General features: G+C 37.2%; 2 protein-coding genes across 2 annotated transcripts; both read left to right on the top strand.

The window, feature by feature from the left end:
* Nucleotides 1–968: 968 nt before the first annotated feature.
* Nucleotides 969–10,962, top strand: LOC147860241 (heat shock factor-binding protein-like). The gene is made up of 5 exons (XM_087324947.1): nucleotides 969–1,097; nucleotides 8,375–8,437; nucleotides 10,251–10,274; nucleotides 10,378–10,420; nucleotides 10,542–10,962. Exons 1-5 carry the CDS (start codon nucleotides 1,095–1,097, stop codon nucleotides 10,661–10,663), a joined length of 255 nt encoding a protein of 84 aa, XP_087181073.1. The 5' UTR covers nucleotides 969–1,094; the 3' UTR covers nucleotides 10,664–10,962.
* An 8,627-nt stretch (nucleotides 10,963–19,589) lies between these two features.
* Nucleotides 19,590–20,586, top strand: LOC147860240 (uncharacterized). The gene has a single exon (XM_087324716.1). It carries the CDS (start codon nucleotides 19,647–19,649, stop codon nucleotides 20,547–20,549), a length of 903 nt encoding a protein of 300 aa, XP_087180842.1. The 5' UTR covers nucleotides 19,590–19,646; the 3' UTR covers nucleotides 20,550–20,586.
* Nucleotides 20,587–25,432: the final 4,846 nt, after the last annotated feature.

Below are 25,432 nucleotides of genomic sequence, written 5' to 3'. Positions count from 1 at the left end.
TAGAGGACGAGGGATAAGATGGGAAGCACATGAGTTGTGTGGAATCATCTAACAACCCCTAAGTGCTTGGGGGAGTTGGCATATTGGATGTATCTATGCATATGATGGCTCAAAGGTTTTCATTATTGAAAGACATGTGTTTAAACTCACAACCATGGATATCTATTGTTTAATATTTCATTGAGAACAAGGGTTTAACACATGGGAGGACAACGATTAAGGCTCATGGTGACAATTACTGAATGGATGTATTTCACTTAAAAATTTTGGTTCTTCATGTGTTCAACACTTGGTTATCTCATGGCAAGAAGCGCTCTCTTTATGTATATAGAAACCATAATCTAGTAGAGAACACTGTAGTTCTTTGCAAAAAGAGTTACTTGTGTCTTCTAGGTTATTATGTTGGTATGAAAATGAGAGATTGCACTCTCAATTTAATCGTTTGTTTCATTTGGGGGCTATAGAGGTGGGAGATATAGCTCATGCTTCATCTCAAAGAATTTTGGAGTTTGTTGAAGTGCGGCAATCATTATCTATCCCGCCTATTTATGGGTGTATCGGGCAACAACTACAAAATATTGCATTGATGCAAGGTCCTTTACCTTTACAAACAGAAGAACAATCGTATATTGATTGGTGTTTACAATGTCCAACACCGTTTTTACAAGTGACAATTCGACACGTTCCACTACCCATTGTGACACCCATCATAAGTAAGTGTCTTTTTCACACACTTTCACCAAAAAAAAAAACAAAAAGCCAAAGAGATAGAGAGGAAGAAAGATATATTAACGTCTTCTAATACCAAACTTGGGCCCATGAGACAATTGGTTTACAACAAAAGTGGCATATTTAGTTACCCTTTGTGTTTATAGAGGGAAAGAGAGAAATGATTTCTCTCTAAAACAAAGGGTTTTGATAGTTCCCCAAAATATCACATAATTCTCTCTCTCTCTCTCTCTCTCTCTCGCGTGCAACAATCTCTGCTTTCCTTCTCCATTAGCGTAGCTGTTTGCTTCAGAAGAGCTACTGAGATCTGCGCGTCTCTACTTGTCGGAGATCTTTCATCCAGCGAAGCGAAGTCTTCATCATCCATGGTATTTCTTCCTTCCTTCCTTCTCTTGTCATTGTGTAATGGCCATGTTGACTTCTTGGCATCCTTTCCCTTCTCCATTCTGTGTCCTTTTAATTGTCGGAAACGTAAAATTCGGAGGTGCTTTCCTTTCTCTGCCTTAATTTTTTCATGCTTAACATTCCTGATCATTATCATTATTTAGGCATGAATCCAATAACGAAGCATTTTTCGATTGAATGCTCCGAAAATCAAATGCTTTCTTTTTCTTTACCATGGTTATCTTTCTTCTGTTCATGATCTCCTCCACTTCTAGGGTTTCAGAAATGTTGAATCTGCTGAATAAGGAAACCATAGTCTTTTCTTCGGTAATGATTCCCATTCTTTTCTCGTTTCCATGGTGATGATGTCCATGTTCACGATCTACCGAATTTGAGGGTATCAGAAATATTCATGCATACTATATATCATTTTGAAAACGAAGATCGTCGTTGAATGACTGCTCCGTGAACTTTTTACAGTCTGTGTATTTGGGGTGTGATGATCATAGAATGATGAATCCCAATCTTGCTTTGGTCAAGCTCACTAGTGGGGCTGATTAGGAACTTCCTATTGGTCTGAATGGGATGACAGCTCAACAATCCAAGCCAAACTGGCTTGGCATGAGATAACTCTCTCTTCCGTTCCTAGGATGGACGGGCCATGGAGATCCACACTCCTTTGAAATGTTGGAGCCCAATTTTTTGAACAAGGAGAATAATGTCTCATAAGTGCCAACATCAACTGTGCTTCTCCTTGATCTCAGAAATTAGGGTTTCCAATGACTGTTTTCAGATCAAGAATTATGTCTCAGATCAGAATCCTGTATTGACCCTAAGCTTTAAATGCTACTGACTGAAAATCCCATAAAATTAAAATCTTTGTGATTTTGATACGATGTCTTTTCAGCAGCAAGGGTGACTGGTTTGGAAACTCTTGCAGATTTATAATTCTGGGAGTTTTTTCTCCGTTGGCTGAAATAAGGAAATATATACGACGACACTCAGCTTTGGGGCCAACTGGTGTATTGCATTAAATATTTTCCCCTTGATGTTTGTTCAGCCAGTTTCATGGATGTTGTCAATATACACTGTTCCATAGGAGGCTGCCAGCTTGCCCCTACTGCAGCCGTGAACAGGAGACACATTGACATTGCCTTTGGGTTGCTCTACAGCACAACAGGTTTGACAGCACATCAGGTTTCCACATATAAGGTTCTTCAGTCCTTGATGATAAGCATAGGCTGACAACTGCAGGATCTGAATGAGCGATGCCCATATCAATTCAACGATAGATTGAATGGCCTTGATATATAACAGAACTAAGGTTACCACTCATTGTTTATTGGATGTATGTCAGTGTGACAAATTTGGGGGATCATAGTATGCTTGCTATCTAGGGATTTGAGGCTAAAGATGTATGGACTGAATCAACCATTAAGGGCATTGTATGAGTGGTTTGATAGATTCCTCATTGAAAGAGGATGTAGGAGGTGTGTAGTTGATGGGACCCTCTATGTCAAAACAAAAGGTGAACAAATTACTATCATAGTGTTGTGGATGATAATGATCATGACTGCATGGAAGTGGCTTTTTGGGTCAGTTCATGCAGGAGTAGAGTTTTGATTTCGATATGATGGAATATGTGCTTTTATGTCTGCAATTAGAGGTGTCTCTATTTGAAAGAGAAATATTTGCTGCTCAGGTCGAGTATGCCTCCTTAATTCTTAAAGGTTTTAGAATGAGGACTTCAAATCAGCTTTCATTGATGGATTTCAATCTGAATCTGATAAAGAATGGAAGAGAAAGGTGAAGAGTGGACAAATTTGTCCTATCCAGTGCAAGTGTTGGCAAATCTCATGGCATATTTGGAAAAGAGTCATGGTAAGTTGAGATGTATGTTTTAATGTACCTGAAGGGTGTGGTTGTATTTTCCACGAACTTTGTCCCTAGGGACCATGTTTACTAGAGATTTTGATTGGATGTGGTTGGTGAGTTGAGGACATAAGGTCTACTTCTGAATATAGTTTTCATTTAGGGTTTAGGATACTCAAGTAGTAGTTGAGTGTCTCCCTAACATCTAAAAGGAACAGAGTAAAAGTCGATTAGATATGAGTGCCTTAACAAGATTGAGTTAAAGGAAGCATTAAAAGAAGAAAAATAGAACACGATGAGGCGGGATGTAAGTGAGATGAAAAATGTATGTACAACGAAGTCATGGGCCGATGTATGTGGTGGGGATGTGGTATCAAACTCATTTAATATGCATGTGATGCATCAAGAGAAGAATATAGAAAGCATAGATGTTCGAGAATTGAAAGAACGTGAACGACGATCAAAGAACATTGTCGTCTGTGGGATTAAAGAAGAGAGTATGGAAACACCCGCATCCCTTGGAAAGGTCATTGGTGAATTTTTAGCATGCATTATGGGATGTCAGATGTGAATGTATATGGGGCACATCGAGTTGGGAAACATGGTGTTACTTGCTTCAGAGAAAGGCCTATTGTATGCACAATGACAAATGATACAAAGCGGCGGATCATACTTGAAAATAGTTGGGTATACCTCAAAGGTACGCAATGCTTTTTGAGTGAAAATCGTACTATCTCACAACAAAATGCTCGTCGTAAAGCATATGAAGAAAGATTGAAAAATATGGTTAAGGATGTGCCTAAAGATGGAAATGTAGGCAAATAGGGACATGTGACCTATGAGACTAACCCACTGCAATGGATACCCATGGAATGTGGGATTTGGCATAGAGGAGTTCACCGACGACTCGGATATCACACTTCTTGTTGAAACATGGGAGCATGATACTCAAAGGATTCAAGGTTTAGGAAACTATAATGTGCACTCTTCGATATGGGAGAAAAATCCAAGACAAAGAAGAGGACAAGGAGGGGTGGCATGTTTGATTAAGAAGGAAATAGAGAAATATGTGTCAATCATAAAAAATGATGAACATAAATGCTACATATGGCTCAAAATAGAAACACCTAATAATTTGCCCACTTTTGTAGTTGGATGTTACATTCCTCATCAAGATTCTAACTTTTATGCTTGTTTGGATAAAGATCAACCTTTTGCCAATCTAGAAGATGATATTGCTTATTTCAAATCCAAAAGGGAAGTTATTGTCTTTGGTGACATGAATGCTTGTACAAGAAGTTTCCAACTTGATTCACAAGAATCTTTCATGCCACATATCTCAAGGATGCAAGAGGATATGCAAATGTATAACCGTTCTTCTAGCGATGAAAAAGATCCAGACCAATTTGGGAAGTTACTCCTACAAATGTGTAATAGTACTGGATTGCTTATTGCACATAGTATTTCCTTATGGCCCAATAATAATGGTTTTACATGTAGAAAACACAATGGAAATAGTGTGATTGACTATGTGCTACTTTCCGAAGGTATTTTTGATTGTATACATAAATTCTCACTTCTATTGATCTCAAATGTATGCATAGGTTTGATTGTGAGAAGGCTATGGAAGATAATAAACAATCACACTTGAGCATGAACCTTAAGCGAGTGCCCATGTATTCTAAGATGGTTGAGGATATGTTACAAATGACAAAGATATAACATGGTGCCACACTAGAATGCAAATGGGAAGCTTTCAAGAAAGTCATTCTCTCCTGTACAAATAAATGTTTTTCGACCCACCGCACATCTTGGAAATGCACCAAGAAACTTAGGAAAAAATGGTTTGATGAAGAATGTCGTGAAGCTCAAAAGTGCTTTATGGTTTTGGATGTAGTTACGGATAAAGAGAATTACCAAAAGCATTTGCATGAGTATAAAAGGCTTATTCAAAGAAAGAGAAGAATATGGGAAGTTACTCAACAATTTATCCAAATGCAAGAGAAAGCACATGCATGTGCTACATTTTGGGGAAATTTAAAGGGGAAACGTGTTGAGAGTTATGGTGACTTAACTCTTCACGACTTGTCTATGCATTGTAAGAATTTATATGAGTTATCTCTTACCGGAAAGATGATGTGTTATGGTTCTCTTTCACATATGTCTCCCTTCTTTACAATTGAAGATATATGCATAGGACTTAAAAAATTGGCCTCCCGAAAGGCAAACGATCTTCAATGTATAAAGGTTGAAATGCTCAAATGGATAGGAAAGGAAGCACATGTATGGATAAACGATATGTTTAATGATGCATTGCAACATGGTATGCCATACGATTGGACTACAAATTGGATCAAATCTTTACATAAAGGTGGAGATATAAATAATGTAAACAACTATCGAATCATCATGGTTGGCTCATTAATGGCAAAACTATTTGGATATATAATGGAATCGAAGATAACTGTATGGGCTAAAAAAATGGTAAGAGAGCTTATGGACAAGCTGGCTTTCGAAAACATCATAGCACCATTGATCACCTTGTCACCCTTCAAGTATTAATGGAGGAAAGTCGCCTTAGAGGTAAAGGTTTATATTGTTGCTTTGTAGACTTCAATAAAGCTTTTGATATGATACCTCTTGAGCATCTTTGGAGACGATTGGAAGAACTTGAAGTGCCAAGTGAATATATGCTTGCAATGTCCCGAATTTATGAGAAGGTTATATATTATGTGCATATGAGAGATAGACTTTCAGATTATTTCAAAAGCATTATTGGTGTTAAGCAAGGATGCCCACTCTCACCAGCACTATTTGGTCTATGCATTGATGAATTGGAAGAACTGGTTACCAAGTTTGCAAAGGAAGAATGTGTTGAAGAAGTTGCCATTGGGAATGTTGTGATTATGCTTTTGCTATATGCAAATGATGTAGTGTTTTTTGCAAATACTTTAGGACATGCACAAAAGCTTATGAAGGCATTGGAAAAAATTTGCATACATACTAAATTAAGTGTCAATAGCTCTAAAACAAAGATTATGCTTGTGAAGAGCCAAAAAAGAGATAAACCATGCATTACGTACAATAATGAGCCACTTAAATGTGTGGAAAGTTTCAAATATCATATATGGAATGAATGTGCTACATGCTGCTTAGAGGCGGGTAAGCGAGCATACTATGCATTTGAGAACACATGCAATCTTGGAGATATTAAGTGTTGGGTCCTCAAGAAATATCTTTTCGACACTTTGGTGACACCGGTTCCTCTCTATGGGGTGGAAGTATGGGACGGTAGTATCCCTAAATCTATGTGGAAAGAGTTTGAAAATGTTCAAAACCATTTTCTTATAAAGTTTCTACAAGTTAAGAAACAAATGACATACACCTTCCTCCTCCTTGAGACGGATCGCTTCCCATTGAGATCATGGCCATGGAAAGGGTTGTTGAATACATGCTTAAGGTTCAAAAAAGTCCCTCATATCGACTTCCTAGAATTGCATGGGAAGCAAGGAAAAAGATCCAAAAGCCACATAAAAGTAAAATTTTGTGTTCCGGTTGGATTCAAGATATAGAAAAATGGTTTGGTAGATGGGATGCGAGACACTTGTATCATGATGCATCACTAGAATCCTCTGTAAATGAGGCCTTTTTGCAATGCCAATGTATCATGACATGGGACAAATGTGGAGGCTCACACTTCACACATTATACTACACATGTTGCACCTAACTACAAAACCATATTCTTTGCGGAACGGGGAAACCATACACATCGATATATGTTAGAGCCCATACCGTTATATGCCATTCAAACCATTGCTTCCATGCGACTTAGCTCACATGCATTGCAATGTGAGACAAGCCGTTGGGGCACAAGTGATGAGAGTGGTCGGCTATGCACACTTTGCCGTAAACAAGTTTGCGAGTCTGAGTATCACACTTTGATATAATGCTCTGCCTTTGATCATATTCGACCATGCTTTCCACATCTCTTTGACCGAGCCAATCCTTGCATAAATTTCTCTCACAAACACAATGTGCACTCTCAATTGCAACATTCATTTGTAAAGTTCTTGAACATCGAGAGTCACTACTCACTTTCATACGTATCATGTGAAATGTAATATTTTTGGTCTCATAGGTCATATTTGACGTCCGAAAACGATAATATAATCTGTATATCTATCTATCTATGAAGGATCTTGGGCTTGACCGGATAAAGAAATGACTAAGGAGAATCGATGTTGAGAGCCAGTTACTGGAAGAGGATGAGATAGGTGATGTTCGAATTTGGGCAAAAGATTGATGCAGGGGTCCACAGAATGAAATGATAATGTCGGAATCTGGGAGATCGGGTAAAATGGTGGCTGGGAGGATAAAGCGCTTGAGGGGAAGTGTTGGTTGAACCATACCATTAAGGCTCTTGGCTGTGTGCGCAATTAAGGATTTAAGGCTTCAGTTTTGTGTGGCGATTGGGTTAGTAAGCCTATATATAAACTAACTTAGTGAGTGAGCTATCAAAGCACTTGAAGTTATCGTCATCTATGTATCTGTTTGCGGAGGATCGCATGTGCTTACATTTTCCTTGTGTCATCCACCTGTTGTAACTGCAGTCAGGGACTCCTTTTTATATAAATTCCTTGTTGTTTCCATTGTTCCCTTTCTGCTTTCGGTTTATTGTGCATTCCCTATCCTCGTCAAGTTTAATAGCTATGATATGATTTCTTGCCTGATCTATGTGCACTTGAGTTAGGATGTCGCATTTTGCTTCCCAAGGGTGCCCATGTACACATAAATGTTATTGTTGAGTCATGAGGAAAAAAGATCTTGGATATTAAGCTAGTTAATCTGTTAAAGAAGGTAAGTAATTGTAATTGCAGTTGGGTTTTATACTCCATGCTCAAGGAACCCGATTGCAATGCTCCTAAAAATCTATCATGAATTCGTTATTTATTCGGTGACATACCTTTTGAAAATTCTGTTTTACATTTGGTGTCATGAGCTCAAACTGGTTCAACATCTAATGCAAGGTATTTTCATGTATAAAGAAAAATATGTTCACTTAAGGCTACCCACTGTTCTAACTTATAGCTACAAGTTTCTTGGCTATGTTTTGACTTTTATATTGATGTAATCAAGTATTAGGTGTTATAGTAACAGATTATGTAGGTCTTCAACCATTTCTAGGAGAGATTGAATTCGGCCACATATGTAGAATAATCCTACAGAGTTCTAAATGCAGGAATAACATCTTGATTCAGTTGTAGAAAACACTTGTCTGCTTAGGGAATGCTTTAAATCTGACTTTCTTTTTTTAACCCTGAATTCCTACTAGATTATTTTGATATCATCATAGAATCATGATTGATTAATGAGTCTAACTAAATCAGGACGGAAGAAACCATGGAGAATCTGGAGAGACAGGGCAGAGTACTGCAGATCTTACAGCCTTTGTAAGTTTCAACATGGCTGACTCCTTTTATTCAATCTATTTTTAAGGTTTTAAAGCTGCAGTTATACATGCTAAAATTCTCTAGGAATTTTGGGTGTGCATCAGGACACAATTGTGTTATTGAAAGTTATTTTGTAGGCTATAGCTCCTATCTAGATACAACAATCTGAGAACGTGCCATAAAGCTATACCAGTAAGCCATTATTCTTTCGTGGAAGAATAGAAGGTTTTAAGGCTGATATTATGTTATTCTAACCTGATAACTTAATGATCATTCAAGTAACTTGGCATACAATCTAGGCTGTTTATTCTTAAGTTTGAATCTTAGCACCTAAAGCTTTGTCTATACAAAGAGATGGCCTGTATTATGACATTGGCATCTCAACCTCCTTATGGAGTTTAGTGATGTTGTGAAGTTGTGTATTGAGATGAAATAGAAAGAATGAAAGCTATTATATGGAGGAGGAATATGGATATGACTTGAGATGTTACATTCATGACCATAAATTATCCTATGATAAGTTATACCATAGTATTCTACACACGAGGATAAGATGTGAGGTTAATCGAGAGAGTAAAGAAGGGAGGATTACTTTTAATCCGAAGAATTGAGACAACCCATAAGGGCTAAGTGTGAACTTGCCTAGGGGCCTTAGGTCCGGCTATAAATATGATGCCTAGCTACCCTCATGAGAGACATCATTCGATTACATCGAGACTCTTATCTTGTGGTGGTCAAACTCTTGTAGCGAGCGCGCCAGTACCAAGTACGACTTGATGCTAAGGCGGTGGTATGGACGTCGAGCGAAGGGATCGAGTCCAAATGGTAGAGCTTAATCGTAATGTAAGCATGAAATAAGGAAATATAATATAGATAAATAAGAAAAGAGAGAGAAAGAAGGGTGTTGATCTACCCGACCACCCTCGCGCGAAGGGATTGAGACGGACTTGAGCCTTGATTAGCATCCCATACCACCATCGTAGCATCAAGTCGTACTTGGTATTGGTGCGCTCGCTACAAAAGTTTGACCACCACAAGATTAGAATCTCGACAAAGTCAAATGATGTCTCTCACGAGGGTAGCTAGGCCTCATATTTATAGCCAGGCCTAAGGTCCCTAGGCAAGTTCACACTTGGCCCTTATGGGTTGTCTCAATTCCTAGGATTAAAAGTAATCCTCCCTTCTTTACTCTCTCGATTAACCCTCACACTTTATCCTCTTGTGTAGAATACTACGGTATAACTTACCACAGGATAATTTGTGGTCATGCCCGTAACATGAGGTGATGCTATAGCATCTAATGGATATCATGACGTAATCAAATTTTAATAATAATCTATAGGTAGTTGTGGCTTCTCTTTGCGTACATTTACTTATACTTATTGTTGGCCTTATTTTATCGTCTTATTCCTTATAATTGAATAAATTATTATGTCAAATTTGTGTTTAATCTCAATAACATATTGGACTCATATAAACATGATTATTCTTACACTCTTGATAAACATATTGGGCCCACATAATCTAGCTGATTTTTAAAGATCAAGTTAAAGAACACTGGGTGGATCCATAGATATCTTACTTGAAACACATGATAGAAGGGATGGTCTAATCTATGAAGATACCATTTCGCATGATGGCTATTTTGCATTCTTCACATGAAGTCTAGATGAGTCAAGGAGAAATGATATGTATTTACGAATCTGGGATCTATTTGTTTTCCATAGTTCTTCTTAACGTTATATTAATTGATGTCTTACAAATTCTAATTAATCACGTCTTATAATGGCAATGTCTTCTCGTGCTTCTGCAGGTACAAAATCTTTTGCAGCAGATGGTAAGTTGATAGTTTATACCTCTGGCTGAAGTTTATGTTTTATGATTCAATGTTGTTTATTTGATTTTGACTAACTGAAATAGATGTCGTGTGTTTTGTGTAGCAATCTAGATTTGAAACAATGTCAGACTCAATTGTAACAAAGAATATCCTTTTATCTTACTAGTTCCATCTGATTCTGTTATTGAAAATGACTGATAAGAAGATATTGGTTAGAGATAAAGTTGTCTACATTCTTCTTGACCTTGCCTTAACATTAATTATCACTCGATGAAATGGGAGGCCGAATCGATGATCTAGAGAAGAGCATTCTTGATTTAACTAAGGAAATGGGCATTGTGCTTCCTCCCACGAGTTCAGGGGCAAGCAAGAATGATCAAGAGAAATGATCAAATTATAGACTATAAGTGCTGGAAAATTATGTTCTGCATCCAGTCGAGATTTTCTTGGGTGTGATGGTGATGTAGCTGAACACTGAATGGAGTTGTTTGTCCCATATAGATGTAAGTGAATGCTAGTATCACATATGTTCCTTGGATTACTTAGCAAAATGGTTTCCATTGTGCTTCGCAAGTGTTTTTCTGTTTTCTAGTCACTACCACTTACGCAATACACTCATCATGCATTGTGCTTGTGAACCTCCTTTAATTAGTAATGTTATCTTTTATGGAATTGGCTTGTTCTCTAATCTTGATCATATCTGTGTTGGTGAGCTGCCAGTTGTTGTGAGTGGTTTAAATACGAACGATGGAAAATTTTCTCTTGTTAGGATTTGTTCATTTTGAGTTATTTAGAAGTCATTGAAATACAACAAAATAGGGAATGTTTATGGATGGCAGTTTTGGATTTTTTTCGTTTTTGGATCTTAATTTGCATCGTTATAGCTTTTGGAGAGAAGCTGTTAATACACAATTTGGGCAGTAAGATGGTTTCCCAGCATTTGAGCTAGGCGATTCTTTGGCTTCATCTAATGATGTCATGGATCTCCAACAAAACAAACAAATTTATAAACTAACTTTATCAATGGGCCATTGCTTTAAACTTCCTTTCTTTGTGTTTTGGTAGAATGAATTAATCATTGTAATGTAGGTATACAATACAACTCATCAAGGCCATTATTATTCGCAATTGGCAATGATTCAGGTTGAGATGAACCAAACGACAAAAATTGTGGCTTAGTAGTTTAATTGGTTTGGTTCAGGTTTAGAAATTTGTAAACTGTTGAATTTGGCTTGGGGGTTGAAGGGTTCAATTTGAGCTTTTGTCCACTGATTTTTTTTTTTGTTTAATTGCCTTTGTGTGGCTTGCGGTTTATGTTTAAACCCTAAACTAGCCCATTAACATAATAAGTTGTGACATTTGACGTCATGCATGTCCTTTTTAATGTAAAGGAGACTTGTGGTTGGAAAATGCGTTCTTAAAAAAGTTAATACGAAATATTAGTTTGCACAAAAATTTAAGTGTGAAATCATCACATTAACAGTTGGTAATATTTTGAATGATCTGGTTTGAGCTTAGAAATTTGTCAAGGGTTTTGTTTGAATAGGTTTTGATTTAAAAGTTTCATAGTTCAGTTCAGTTTGGTTTAAGCTCCAAGTCATTTAAATGGTTGGTTTGAAGCGGTTCAACTTTGAGACTGTTGAATTGAACCAAACCGAACCATTGTCGATTGCTAGTTGTTTTTCACTTGTAGACTTGCTAACCATTGTAACATTTATGTTGTGTACAAATAATAAGATGAACAATCAAATATTTATGGTGAAAATATATATTTATATTAGCACTTGATAATTACAACAAAAGGTTCAATTCGAAACAAACGTCCTCATCATTGGTTGTCAAGGTTGTTAAATGCAATCACTGAATCATCTTCTTCAGTCATAGTCAATGCATGTTGTCGAACCTCTCCTTTGTTCTTGACTTATAAAAACCTTCAACATGTTCATTCCAAGTTTGTCGGTCACCTCTGAAGCTATCTTATGCTCATTGGAAGAATGTCTTCTTTTTTCATGTCATCCTTCCATAAAATCGCCATTGATAACATAATCATTTCCTCTATGGGAATTATCAACTTCTGTTTGTACTTGAGCTTGACCAATATAAGCCCATAAGGCTAGTCGGGCCCAATTTATGACTCTTCAAACAAAGATTCTCACAGTAGTTTTTCATTAAAAGACCATGCCCTCCCTCTATCTTCTTGTTAGCCTCTATAAGGTAGAGCTTTACTCCTAACAACTTGAAGAACTCTCTAACTTCATTAGCATTCAATTCTCTCTTGTCTACCACTATCTTCCTAATCGCTTGTACTGGCATATGACATATTCTAGTAGGAACTTGCACATACCATTGTAATTTTGTTTCTTAGGGCCCTTCCTTCCACCTGGTTTGTAAGGTCATTCCTTGAGTATCAAGTATTTCATTTGCCCCATTCCCATTGACATGAATACTAAGTCTACCATCCATTTAAAATGTATCGCCAATAGCTAGGCTTAGTGTAACTCATCCGTATGTCATACATCTGAGTGTCCATGAAGTGAGAAACATCCTTTTATATTCTTGGCCACCAATACTTCTCCATTAGCTTCTTGGAGGTTGGCCACGTAGACATGCCCTTGCCCAAGGACTATCATGGAATTGAAACACCAAAGTCATATGTTCCTCCTCGCAAACCACTCTTAGTGGTGTTCTTGTCCTCTTCTTCGGTTGCTTTCAAAGATACCCCCTTGTAAGAAGTACTTGTATGCCTTCTTCTAGATCTTTTGTGCCTCTTTCTTAGACCATAAAGGATATGTTGTCATTGACCTTTATAATCTGCCTACATACAAACACGCCCTTTCATATTCACTTTCTTTGAAGCTGTTGAGCACTCGTGCATTTTGATCCTCAGTAGTTACATGGGTTGTCTTATAATGGAAATTTGGGGCAATGTCTTCGTCTTGAGACAACATGGCGCTTTCGCCTTCATACCTTGCCATTGATAACATATCTATTGTGGAATTGTTCTTTGTTTGAGATGTGACCAACTTGGGGATTCATTGATTTTAGTGTGGCTACATTCAGTGTTGCACACCTTGCTATAATCCCTAGGATTGGAGGACAATCCATTTCAATCACTACCCCCTTGCATATTAGATCATCCTTATCCGCGTTACACTACAATACAATAGGCTATTAGTGACGCTAAACACGCCATTAACTACATCGCTAATGGCGACAATTACATACCATCGTTATGTGATGCCATTAGTGACTTAGTTAGTGATGCGTTTTGTAGTCGCATCGCTAAGCGACACATGTATAACGTCACACAACAACGCCTTGAAATAACTATTTTTTAACCTATAAATGTTGATCTCCCTCTCTCATTCTCTCCCATGCTTTTGTGTGCTCTTTCTCACTCTCTCACGCTTGCTCTAACCATTGGTCTTGCTCTCACTTTCATTTTTGCCTTCAATGCCCGACTCACACATGCTTACAACATAATATGTCAAATAATTGTCATTGGATAAAAAATTTAACATATAAAAAAAGACACAATTTAATGAAAAAATACTTTTTATTAATAAATGTCTTTACAACAAAAAATACATAATTTTGGGAGAAAAATAATAATATTTTCCATAAAAAAACGAAAGGTATCTCCACTATTGTAATGATTCCTCCTCGTTATCCAATGAAGAATTATTTGTTTATCCTACCGGATCCTCAGTTGGATGTGGAAGAATTGCTGCACCGATTTGTTGGTCTTGTTCGACATCAAGAATATCATGAGTTCCATGAATTTCTTGAACATATAAAAGCATGAAAGTTGTTTGAATTATGTTTAGTAGAGAAAGCTCAAAGTTTGGGTATAGTCTCACTACCCAAAGAGTACATGCCAATACTTCATTACAATGATTCCTCAATCTTTTATATATCTTAAGTTCGGCATGTTTCCACTCGTGACCTTCCCACATTAAATGTGTCAAATGTGGTAGAGGGGCTTCGTTAAGATGGAACCTTTGCCCCTTGTATCAATCATCTATGCTAGAGACCTATCTAAAATCTAAGCCAATGATTGCATATTTCTCTTCCTCCTACTCCAACATGACCATTCCTTCCACCTTAGCCAAGTTGAACATCCTATACACCAAACCTAGTTCACATCTTTGTCCATTTTCAAAGTCCTTGTCATAATGTTTTGAGCTGTCTCTTACGAGAATAACCCATCATATAATGTGAATGTCCCCACCCTTCTCTCTAATATTCTTCTTATTGTCAAAGTGGCACAAAGCTCTTCTATCTACTCTTTCTTTCACACTTCTTCTCAATCTCCAAAAGTTGGACATGTATGCCTAGCTTGAATTCACTGAGTGTGACATGAGGACATGTATCTAAATATGATATAGGCCTCCTCGAATCCATAACTTCCTTTGGGTTCTTTCGCCTCGTGGGTTCATGTATAACAATTTCCCCCTTCGAATCTATTCATGCTCGTTCCACTTGAAAAAAAATTGAGCTTTGAGACTTCAATGGTAGTTATCCAGAATGCAATGCTAACCTTCCAACCCTCCGGATCCTCTTTGTTGTAAACCTTTTTGTTGATTTTCATATCTCTTTCCTCTTCCTCACATTTTCCCATGCAATGCTAACCTTCCAACCCTTCGGATCCTCTTTGTTGTAAACCTTTTTGTTGATTTTCGCATCTCTTTCCTCATCCTCACATTTTCCCATCCGGCCTTGCAATATAGTGCTTTGATGTTCTATTACTTTCATATGAGTGTCCTCTTCATGCACGAGCTAAACACATGTAAACCTAATGTGCATGAAGAGGTCCACACCAATCTTCCTATTGAGTTTCCACCGTGTCAAAGTTGTTCTTTGGTTTGACATCATCCTTTTTGTAACCTTTGTCCATTGAGTCTAGTACATCAATTGTCCCCTAGGGAACATCCTTCAAATCTACATCCAACACTTCATCTTAAACTTTGTCTCTTTACTCGCATTCATTTTCGCATCATCTTCATCCTTCTCTTGAGGCATGGACCTAAAGCTTCAATGGTAAACTTGTTTTAATCAACCGGACCGTCCTCGCTCTCTAACGGTCAAATCTTAGGATGTGGTAATGAGGCATCTCCTTATTTTGCTTGTTTTCTTGCTGATGTTTGGATGTTATCTTTTCTCATATATGGACTATGTCTTTTTCTAACTTCTTCTTCTTTCATAATCCCAAACATAGTGTCTTCTTTCTGTATTTCTTTGGCTTTCACTGTAACTTTGAATTTAGATACAAAGCTTTGAAGATTGAATAATTCGTCTCATCGTACGAAACCACATATAATCTTTTCATTTTTACATCCATTATTGTGAAACCAACTGTAGGATGCGAACCTTCAAGTGATGCATGCATGGTGTTGCATCATCTAGACCATCCCTTGTAGTTTTCTTCACCTCTTCCTTGAACATGGAGTCTTCTGTTCACCTTTTCCCATTTCTTTGGCCTTTTCTTCGTTCAGTTTTCTTTCCAATGTGGACAAGGCATAATGTAAGAGTCCTTTCTTTCTTGATCATTTTCTTTATATTGTACCAAGTTCATGTATACAAGTTGCGTCTAAGCTGATATGCTCTTATGTCATGTTCATGATGATCAATTCATAGGGTGCATCTTTTATGGCAACTTTCTCAATTCCTCTTCAACATTGATCTTTTCTTTTTTAAGGCTCTCATATACCTTCTTGATGAGTTCATCCATGTCTAATGAGGACCCAATTCATGAATAAAAGTTGGATTGATCAAAACTTTTCCGTACTTGACCAGATGAAGTATTCTATTTTCGGTTCTCGTATTGTTGGCATTTTCTTCTTAGTTCATCCTAGTTCTCCATAAGTCCATTAGTGTTGTTGTCATCTTCTGGTAGAATGCCAAGTTTCATGGTTTCGTCACGGTAGACAAGCTTACAACATTAATACTTTGTTCACCCACACCAATCTTCGATCTTAGCTCGGAAAGGTGAGAAAAATGGTGCTCACATTCATGGAATGACATTATTGCACTTTTTGTAGAGTTTGAGTGGCATAAGGTGGTAATCGCATGTCACTCGTAGGTAGTCAAAGGAGTTGAAGACGACAATCAACAATGGCGGAATGAACAACAAGTCAATGCAAACGTTGAAGTCAAGGGTAGACCCTTGGATTCTAGCTTTGAGTTAAAAGCTCAACCTTCCATTCAAAGTTAAAATCAAGGGCTTAACCTTAGATTCAAACTTTTGAATTTGAAGGCTCAACCTTCAACTCAAAATTTTGAGTCTAAGGTTTCGGCCAAAGGTAGCCTTTGACTCGGAGGCTCTAAAATTTTAAAATTACAAAACTAGCCCTCTTTTGTGGGAGGAGAAACGTTGAGTGCCATCCGGTGAACGAAATGTCAAATTCTAGTGTCCATTCACCAAATGAGAATTGTTTATGCAATCCAAAATACCTTCGGAAAGTAGCACATTGACAATCACACTATTTCGGCTATGTTTTCTACGTGCATATCCACTAATTTTGGGCCATAAGGACGCACACCAAAATTGATCCAGATCCTTGTCATCAATAGAGGAGAAACTATACATTTGTATATCCTCTTGCATCCATGAGATTTGTGGCATGAAAAATTGTTGTGCATCGAGTTGCAAACTTCTTGGACAAGCACATATGCCAGTAAAGACAATAACTTCCCTCTTATCTTTGAAATAAGCAATATCATCTTCTAGATTGGAAAAGTGTTGGTCGTCATCCAAACAAGCAGAAAATAGGAATCATGATGATGAATATAGCATCCAACTACAACAGTGGGATATCATTTGGTATTTCTGTCTTACGCCATGCGTCATTACATCATTAATCATGTTCCTTCAAACGATTGAGAGTAATACTTTGTATAGTGCATCAACAATTGAGATTGCAACCTAGAACACTTGACGATCATGGAGGTTGTTTACTCTTCGTCGTGGTAAAGAGCATAACGTGGATTATGCATGGTGTTCCTAGCATGTTATGCACTAGCAATTGTTAATGTGTTGAATTGTAACCCTACTTATGAATGGGAAAATGCCACAATTGTAAAAACAATTTGTCTTCCATGCCAAGTTGTGCAAATAAAATTGGGGTGTGTGACTAGAATAAAGTTGGGACAATAAAATAAGTTAGAACTCTCATCGTAGGAAATTATACTTGAGGCAATAGTTTCCCATTTAAAAGTACAATAAACTAGGGTGGGAAAAAATAATGGACAAATGCCTGAGTAAGACACATTAGGGGCAATAATGGTCAATTTAAAATTACTAATCTCCAAATAATAGTGTTAATAAAATAATGTCAAAGGCATGTTATAAAAGTGTCAATTTAGAAGTAGAATCTCTTAAAAGTAGGGTGTTAGATGGAGATGGAGAAAAGACCAATTATAGGTAAATTAGAAGTAGTGACCCCTCAACAATGCAAGAAGCCATACTAAAAGAGATCTTCATTGTCATTGCTTAAAAAACATTTTTTTTGCTATTTTCTATACCACACAAATGCTAATTTCAAAGTAGAAATTCTTAAAAGTAGGTTATTAGTTGGAATAAAGACCAATCATGTGCGGTTTAGAAGTGACCTTGAAAGGATTCAAGAAGCCATATCATCTTCATCATCATTCCATAAAAAGCACTTTTGGTTGTTTTGTTTACCATATAACATAAATGGTTATGTTATTATGCTTGTTAAGAATATTTATCTACCAAAATCTCACATACATATTAGTGTTCCTTACTATCTAGCATTGATTAGTCTTAAGTATTAACAACGTTTACAGTTTAACTACTTTCCATATCCATTGCAAACCTCCATGTATTGGCTTAACTTGAATTGAACCAATGCTTGTCATGAACAACGAGGTAAAAAGACAAAGATGCCTTTTTCATGAATCTCTTAAGTGAATTGATGCACATTCTTAATTTAAAAGACATTTCAATATTTTGTGTGCAGTTATGTATTAGTGTGCGAGAATGACGACCATATGCAATTAGAGATTCAACATCTACATATACTAAAAGGACTAATTCAATGTGATAATTCTTAAAAGCAATCGTGAATTCAACTCATGTTTCATTTTATTATCAAGAATAACAAGATTATATGAGAAAATGAATGGCACAAATCAATACCACGACTCACAAAGTACCATGCCTACACGCTTTTTTAACAAAACTTTCTTATTAAGTGGGATGTAGATAACTCGTACCCTTTGGAAAGTGAGATTCTTCAGTCCCACAAACATAGTTCTAGTAGTACAAACCTAGAGTGCAAACTTTGACAAAATGAAGTTATTAAATCTGATTGATGTGTTTGTGCTCATTATATAAACACTAAAAGTTTAAAGTCAAAGAGGACACGTAGGAACCCTTACATTTAAGCCTTTACAAATGTGTAGAATAAGTTATTTTAGCAAGAATTCTCACGATGTTGTCTATGGTTGAAAGGTCACCTTTTCATGTTTCATCATTATATATTGTATTTAGTTCATTCTAAGCTTATATATTGTTGGTATAAATACTCTAAGTTCAACACATTATAATATCATTGAAAAAAATCACATGTCATAGGAGTGGAAATGATTAGGAAAGTCCTTGAATGACCATAGTAATGAAAAGTTTGAATTAAAGAAATTGATGGAAGGTTTACCAAGAAAACATGGTGTTATCACCAGAGCCTAAAAATGGTTTTAGATGATGGTTGAAAAGTTTTGAATTGAAGAAATTGATGGAAGGCCTACCGAGGAAGCAAGCCAAGATCATGTGCTGAATTTACATACATGAAATATGGTAGGCCAATATGTCGACACGCATTCTTTGGCATGAATGTGCATGATCCTTTCTCGTCAACACCCAAAAAGTACACGTAGGTACAAAACTTTGCTTTGCTCGGAGAGATCAAGGAAACATGGGTTTCTAGAGAGATTAATTCCTTTACGATGTGCGTGGAGTATATATATCTAACCTTGTTTAGACATTAACCCACACACATGGGTCTCTCTCAAAGGCATCACATAAGATTATATGTATAAGCCACTCAAAGGTAAGAGTAAGTCATGACTCATGATATTGTCATAATTGATGCTCATTAAATTTTCTCATTCATCAGTGGAACCCTACCTTATGAATCCACTTATCAATGTCCTAGCTCTTCTCCCTTACTTGAAATAGACCATGTGATGCATACACCCACTAATGAAGGCTCCTTCAATTCTTCATCAACATCCTACGTATGAACCCCATTGTCCGTGAGAGCATTGCCAACATCAGTGAAAACAAGGGTGAACTTCGTGATATTGGACATTCAATCGACAAGTGTGAGTGTGGGAGTATCAGAATCCCTAATGGCAATGCCATCCTCCTCCTCCTCAGACTTATTAAAGGCTCCCAATGAATGTGATCCCAATCGACTATTGGCGAAAGAGAGCAATAATACAATTATTGTGCCGAGATCGAGCGAGACCACGGGTTTCGTATATCATGGTGTGAGGAAGAGGAGTTGGGGCAAATGGGTATGCGAGATCCGAGAGCCACGCAAGAAAACACGCATTTGGCTTGGCTCTTATCCTACACCTCAAATGGCAGCCCGGGCTTATGATGTGGCCGCCCATTGCCTTAAAGGGAAACAAGCTCACCTCAATTTCCCTCACCTCATCCACATTCTTCCTCACCCCATCTCGACTGCCCCCAGAGACATCCAGGCGGCTGCTCAGGCAGCTGCATTCCTTAATGCCTTCCCTCTAGATGACCCATCACCCAATGATGTTAGTAGTGCACATGAGACCACCCATACATTGGCTCCAGAAAGCTGTGACACATCCATTGCTAGTAGTAGTAGTAGTAGTAGTACATTTGACACCATCCATGCATTAACACTAGAACCTAAAAATCATGATGATTCATCATCAATAGATTCAAACAAGTTCCAGGACAATGATGCCGAGTCTAGTTCTTGCCATGATGGCATGGTGACATCAAGCATATCACATTGTCATGAACATCTTGATGCATTCATCGTCAACGTCCTTGGGGGCAGTCTGGCATCACTGGTGTCGGAACAACATCATTATTGGCATGTGTTTGATCAACTCACAATACCAGAGAGCATGAGTGTTGTGTCTAGGGATATCATTTCTGTAAGTGAATATGCATTAAATAACTATGAGGTCAATAGCTATCCATCTCATGCTAATGGATTTGATCAAGGATGTACACTATACCAAGAAATATTGTTGTGGGACTATTGATCCTTACATTGTTCAAACGCATTTAAGTTTTTGTTAATTGACAATAAAGGTGTTAAAATTTCAATTGAGAAATCTAGTCCTCAATTATGGCCATGTTGGTGTATTTCATGCTTTTACTAGTGTATGCTATGAACCTTAAAGAGAATGACCATTGATTGATGGGCGATTTAAGCAATGTAGGTACATTACATGTTTAATATCTTCATTCAAATAGGAAGGTTGATGGATTTTTTTGGTATGTTTCTTATATAGAATGATGTATGTGTGTCGAGTTTCATGAATTATTTTAATGCTTGATGTATAATGGACAAAGAATTGTATGCTTGTTAAGTGTTTTTTCTAGATTAATGTGTCTCTCCTCCCTATCTCTAGCTTAGAAAGGAAGAATCTAGACATCTAGGGAAACTTGGGTACATTGCGTCCACATTCTACGTTGAATGGACTTTGATAGATTACTTTGATTTGTGATGAGTATCCTATAATTTCTATCCATGCATGAGTTCTTATTAATCAATCTTTGAAATTGAACGCAATGATAGCATCACATATGGTGTTGTTTAACTAAGTTGCATCATTATGTTTTACATTGAAAATTATGCCATCACATATGTTGTTTAGCTAACCACAATTAGTATATATATATTAAAAAAAAAGAGTTACTTTCCCGTTAGTTAGGAGAGATTTTTACAGAAAGACTATATATAAATCTGGGAGTCCCTACCTTCGACCAAGTTTAAGAATATGACACTACGTACATATCTTCTCATACTTTCTACTAACTAGGTACCTAGAGTTATAAACTAGTGACATTCACCGGCCAACACGAGCCTGATCCTTTGGCCTCCAATGGAGGGAGGGTGGGAGACGAGTAGGAAACACCCAGCATTGGTACTGGTAGTTCCACCTCGGCCATTTCCTCCTTGCATCACCATCAGTGTGTTCCTCCATTTTTTGCCGAAAGTGTAAACGAGGAGTGACCACGTCGTCGGAGTGGCCACAAACCTCGTCCAACTACCCTCGTAGGAAGCTGATAATCGTGAACCAAATATCCATGATCAATTCCTCCTAGGGGGACAAATTAATATATTTATTTATGGTTCTCCTTACATTCATTCCTTTAACATTTGTTTTAGAACTTGAACAATGATTTCGTCCACTATTTATCACCAAAGAGAAGCATTCCACAAAACATTTTTTGTCTATCTCAAATCTAATACTTGTCCATATATTGGTGATGCATCCAGAACTCTAATAGGTTATAATTTTGCGCCACGCCTATTTGTGGATCCAATCCAAGTGCCCTAAAATTTCTATTCCCATACATGATGCATAGTGAGTCTTTTGGGTTTTCTCAAAGTTTTGCTTGGAACACTCATATGTAATAATTCTTGAGCAAATGGCTTCTTGTGTGACAATTATACCCTGCTTTCCATGGGCTTATTTGTGTTTAGTATTGTTGATTGTCACACTTCTCCCTCTTTTTTATTGACATTGGCACAAGATCTCACTTAGAGACACTTCCATGCCATAGTTTAGGAAATAACAATTATCTGTAATGTGAAAGCAAGTATTGTCCAAAAACATGTAAAAGGCATTGGGAAATTGCCGAACCTTGTTAAACTTCTAATGTCTTTGTTTCTCCTATGTTTCTTGTTTTTACTTAATACCTTTATTTTGGTTAAATATTTTTCGCTTCCGTAACACAATATATGAAGACATGTTGTCATGGGACTATTGATCCTTACATTGTTCAAATACATTGATTTTTTCTTTTAGGTTTTGTCAATTAACAATAAAAGTTCTAAAATTTCAAGGAAGACATCTAGTGATGAGACACAAAAATTCCTTAATTATGGGTCATGTTGGTGTATTGTATGCTCTTATAGGTATATCCTATGAATCGTCATAAGAACGTCCATTGGTTAACATGTTTGAAATGTAAGTACATTGCATGTTTAATTTTTTCACTTAAAGAAGAAGATTGATGGATTTGTTATACATCAGTATATCTCTAAGTGAGCTTTTATTCTTCTCATATATAATGATCTATGTGTGAGGAGTTTCCTTGATTATTGTAATGCTCAATGTACAATGGACAAGGAACTTTATGCTTGTTAATTGTTTTTTCTAGATTGATGTGCCTCTCGTCTCTATCTATAGCTTCTATAGGAAGAATCTAGACCTCTAGGGCAACTTAGTTACATGGAGTCCACATTCTATGTTGAATGGATATTGACCGATTACTTTGATTTTGTGACAAGCATCATATAATGTCTATGCATGCATGAGTTGTTATTGATTATTCTTTATTATTGAATGCATCATTATCATCACATATGATGTTAGCTAAGTTATTTGCATAATTTTTTTGGCATTGATTTTTTTTCCATCATCACATATGTTGTTGTTTAGCTAACCACAAATTAGTATATTTATCTATAATATATTTATGGCTCTAAAAATTATGCCATACAATAATGTTTTACTTTGAGTGAAGATGAATTTTTGATAAGTTCAACATGTTCATAATGGAGTTCATGTTATCGATTGAGGTTAGTCATGGGCTCCAAAAGGTTATGAGAAATCAATTGGTGGTTTGACATAAGTGAATCAAACTAAAAGCCTTGTCAATATCTTATGTGGCATTATCACTTCATTGTCTGGCACTATCTATGCTTGTAATTACCACCCCACCCATTTTAGGGATAGCATACCTCTTGAGTTTATGTTCAGGTTAATCATGATCAACAAAGGCAAAGAAATGGACATCTTATAATTGGCATGGTATTCAGTGTCTCCATACAAAGCTTATAGTTTCCATTGTAATTTCCTTCTCTTGATCTCTAGGTAGGTGTCAAACTACACTTTTCTTTAAAATCTAATATAATTGTAGTCCTAATTGGTGCTCGTTTAATTATGGAATAAAATGATTAACCATTGATGAAAATGTAAATATCTCAACAAACTCATGAGATAATACAATATCAAATGGTCATGTAGTCAAAAAGTTGATATTCTAACTTTAAGTGGCAATTTGATGTATGAGAATAGTAAATGTGTCAATGCATAACAGTAACAATACTAGCAACATTTTGTGTTCTAGATAGTAATTGATCATTTACAGTCACAAAATTAACTCTATAGAGAAATGATGGGAATAAATCAACCTCAATCAATTTGCAAGTTATTGACACACAGTACGAAACACATTAAGTTCATATAAGGTCAAACATTATGCAAACACTTACTAATGCCTAAACTTAATGGAAGTTTTTTCAATAGAGTAAAATATGTCACATATCATCGATGTTTTCTCTTTCAAAAATATCACTCAACACTAAAGACATACCTTATTTTCGATTAACCGTACTACATTCATTCCTTGAACCATGTTTTCTAGAACCTAAACAATATTTTCGTCCAATTTTTATCACCAAAGAGAAGTATTCCACAAAACATTTTTGGCTATCTCAAGATAAGTACAAGACAAGATAACTTTTATTATTACTTATGAGCCCTCAAAAAGACTGGGAGAATAATAGGACATGAGGGGAGGAATTTAAGAGAATCATGGGAAATCTCTGACGAGGAAGACTGTCATTACAACCTAATGTAACCGACAAGGGGGGGGGGGGGGGAGAGAGAGAATCGGTCGTTTGTGGGAGGGAAGTGTTGTTGGATTGGGTAATAGTTGACTTAGGAGGGAAGGGTTCTAGTTCTGATGAGATATGTTTTGTTCTATCAGTTAGGATCGAGTGAGGCCCATGCTCGCGTAGTGAGTCTATGTACCCATGACCAGAGGATAACCACCGTGTACCTGTCGAGCTTTGAGCTATGTTATCTGGCGTAGGGCCATTCCTATATTTATTTTGTCTGTTATTAATCGATTAATTGTTTTCAGTATCTGCGCGTGCAGTGTGTACCATGTGCTCTCTATCCTGGTCGTTTCCTTCCTCGTTCCATCTCGTGCTTGCCGGCGTGCGTCTACGAGCTCATGTGCTCATTACCTGGAAGCCAGATATAGGGTTTCGGTCACAAAGAACACTTAACCGACACCTATCACTAAGTTCCCTGGACCGAGACCTTGGTCATCCCGCCCAAGCAAACCCGCGGGCCGCGGATTTTCGCGACACCATCGGCTTTTGACCGCATTGGCTTTCGGCTTGACGGCTTTCGGTTCATTGAGCTTTTAGCTTGCCGATGGAGTTATGGTTCGGCATGATTAGCTCAAAGACTAAAAATTGATTAAGAGATCAGAAGTGAGGCAAAACCATGGTAAAAATCTGCAAACTTATAATACAAAATTAAGGTTTATACAATGAATCAACTTAACACCACGATTTAGGTGGTTTTTACAAGAAGTGATCATAGGATCAACAAACGGTTACAAAACAACTAAGAAGGCGAGTCTAGTAGGCTCTGAGCACGATTGCCTCCGGTGGCGATGTCGCCTCGGACCAGAGTAGCGCTCGTGGTATTACAACCTCCCTTCCGCGACAAGCCACCAAGTTAGTCTACCCTTGACCTGAAATTGCAACTGCACTAAATACTCTCCATTGTGAGACGACGACTGAACCACTGAGGAAACGATTACCGAAATTCCGAAAGAGCCGTCGTAGAATAAACCCAAACTCAAAATCACTCGAACAAGAATAGTGTAAAAACCAAAACACATAAACCCTAAAACTCCCACAAAGAAGACACCTTGAAAGCTCTCAAGAAAGAACCCGAAAACCTCAACTCACTTGAGGAAGAACCCAAAACCCACAAGATGAGGAAACCCTAACCCTAAGTCCTCTATTAGGAGAACATGAAACCCTAAATGAATAGGAGGCCGAAGAAAAAGCCCTAAAAACAAAAACCATAATGGTGCCCTCTAACAC

The sequence above is a fragment of the Azolla caroliniana genome, unplaced genomic scaffold (assembly GCF_043228905.1).
Source record: "Azolla caroliniana isolate FFs.n. ecotype wild unplaced genomic scaffold, voAzoCaro1.0.p SCAF_9, whole genome shotgun sequence".
In the NCBI taxonomy this organism is placed as follows: Eukaryota; Viridiplantae; Streptophyta; class Polypodiopsida; order Salviniales; family Salviniaceae; genus Azolla; species Azolla caroliniana.
Note: the sequence above shows the minus strand (reverse complement) of the source record. Positions and strands in the feature narration are given on the sequence as shown.

Coding starts and splice junctions, on each gene's coding strand:
- LOC147860241 (XM_087324947.1), top strand. Junction 10,275..10,377: donor AAAATCTTTTGCAGCAGATG/GTAAGTTGATAG, acceptor TGTTTTGTGTAG/CAATCTAGATTTGAAACAAT. Junction 10,421..10,541: donor AGACTCAATTGTAACAAAGA/ATATCCTTTTAT, acceptor ATTAATTATCAC/TCGATGAAATGGGAGGCCGA.
- LOC147860240 (XM_087324716.1), top strand. CDS start 19,647: ATGGCAATGCCATCCTCCTCCTCCTCAGACTTATTAAAGGCTCCCAAT.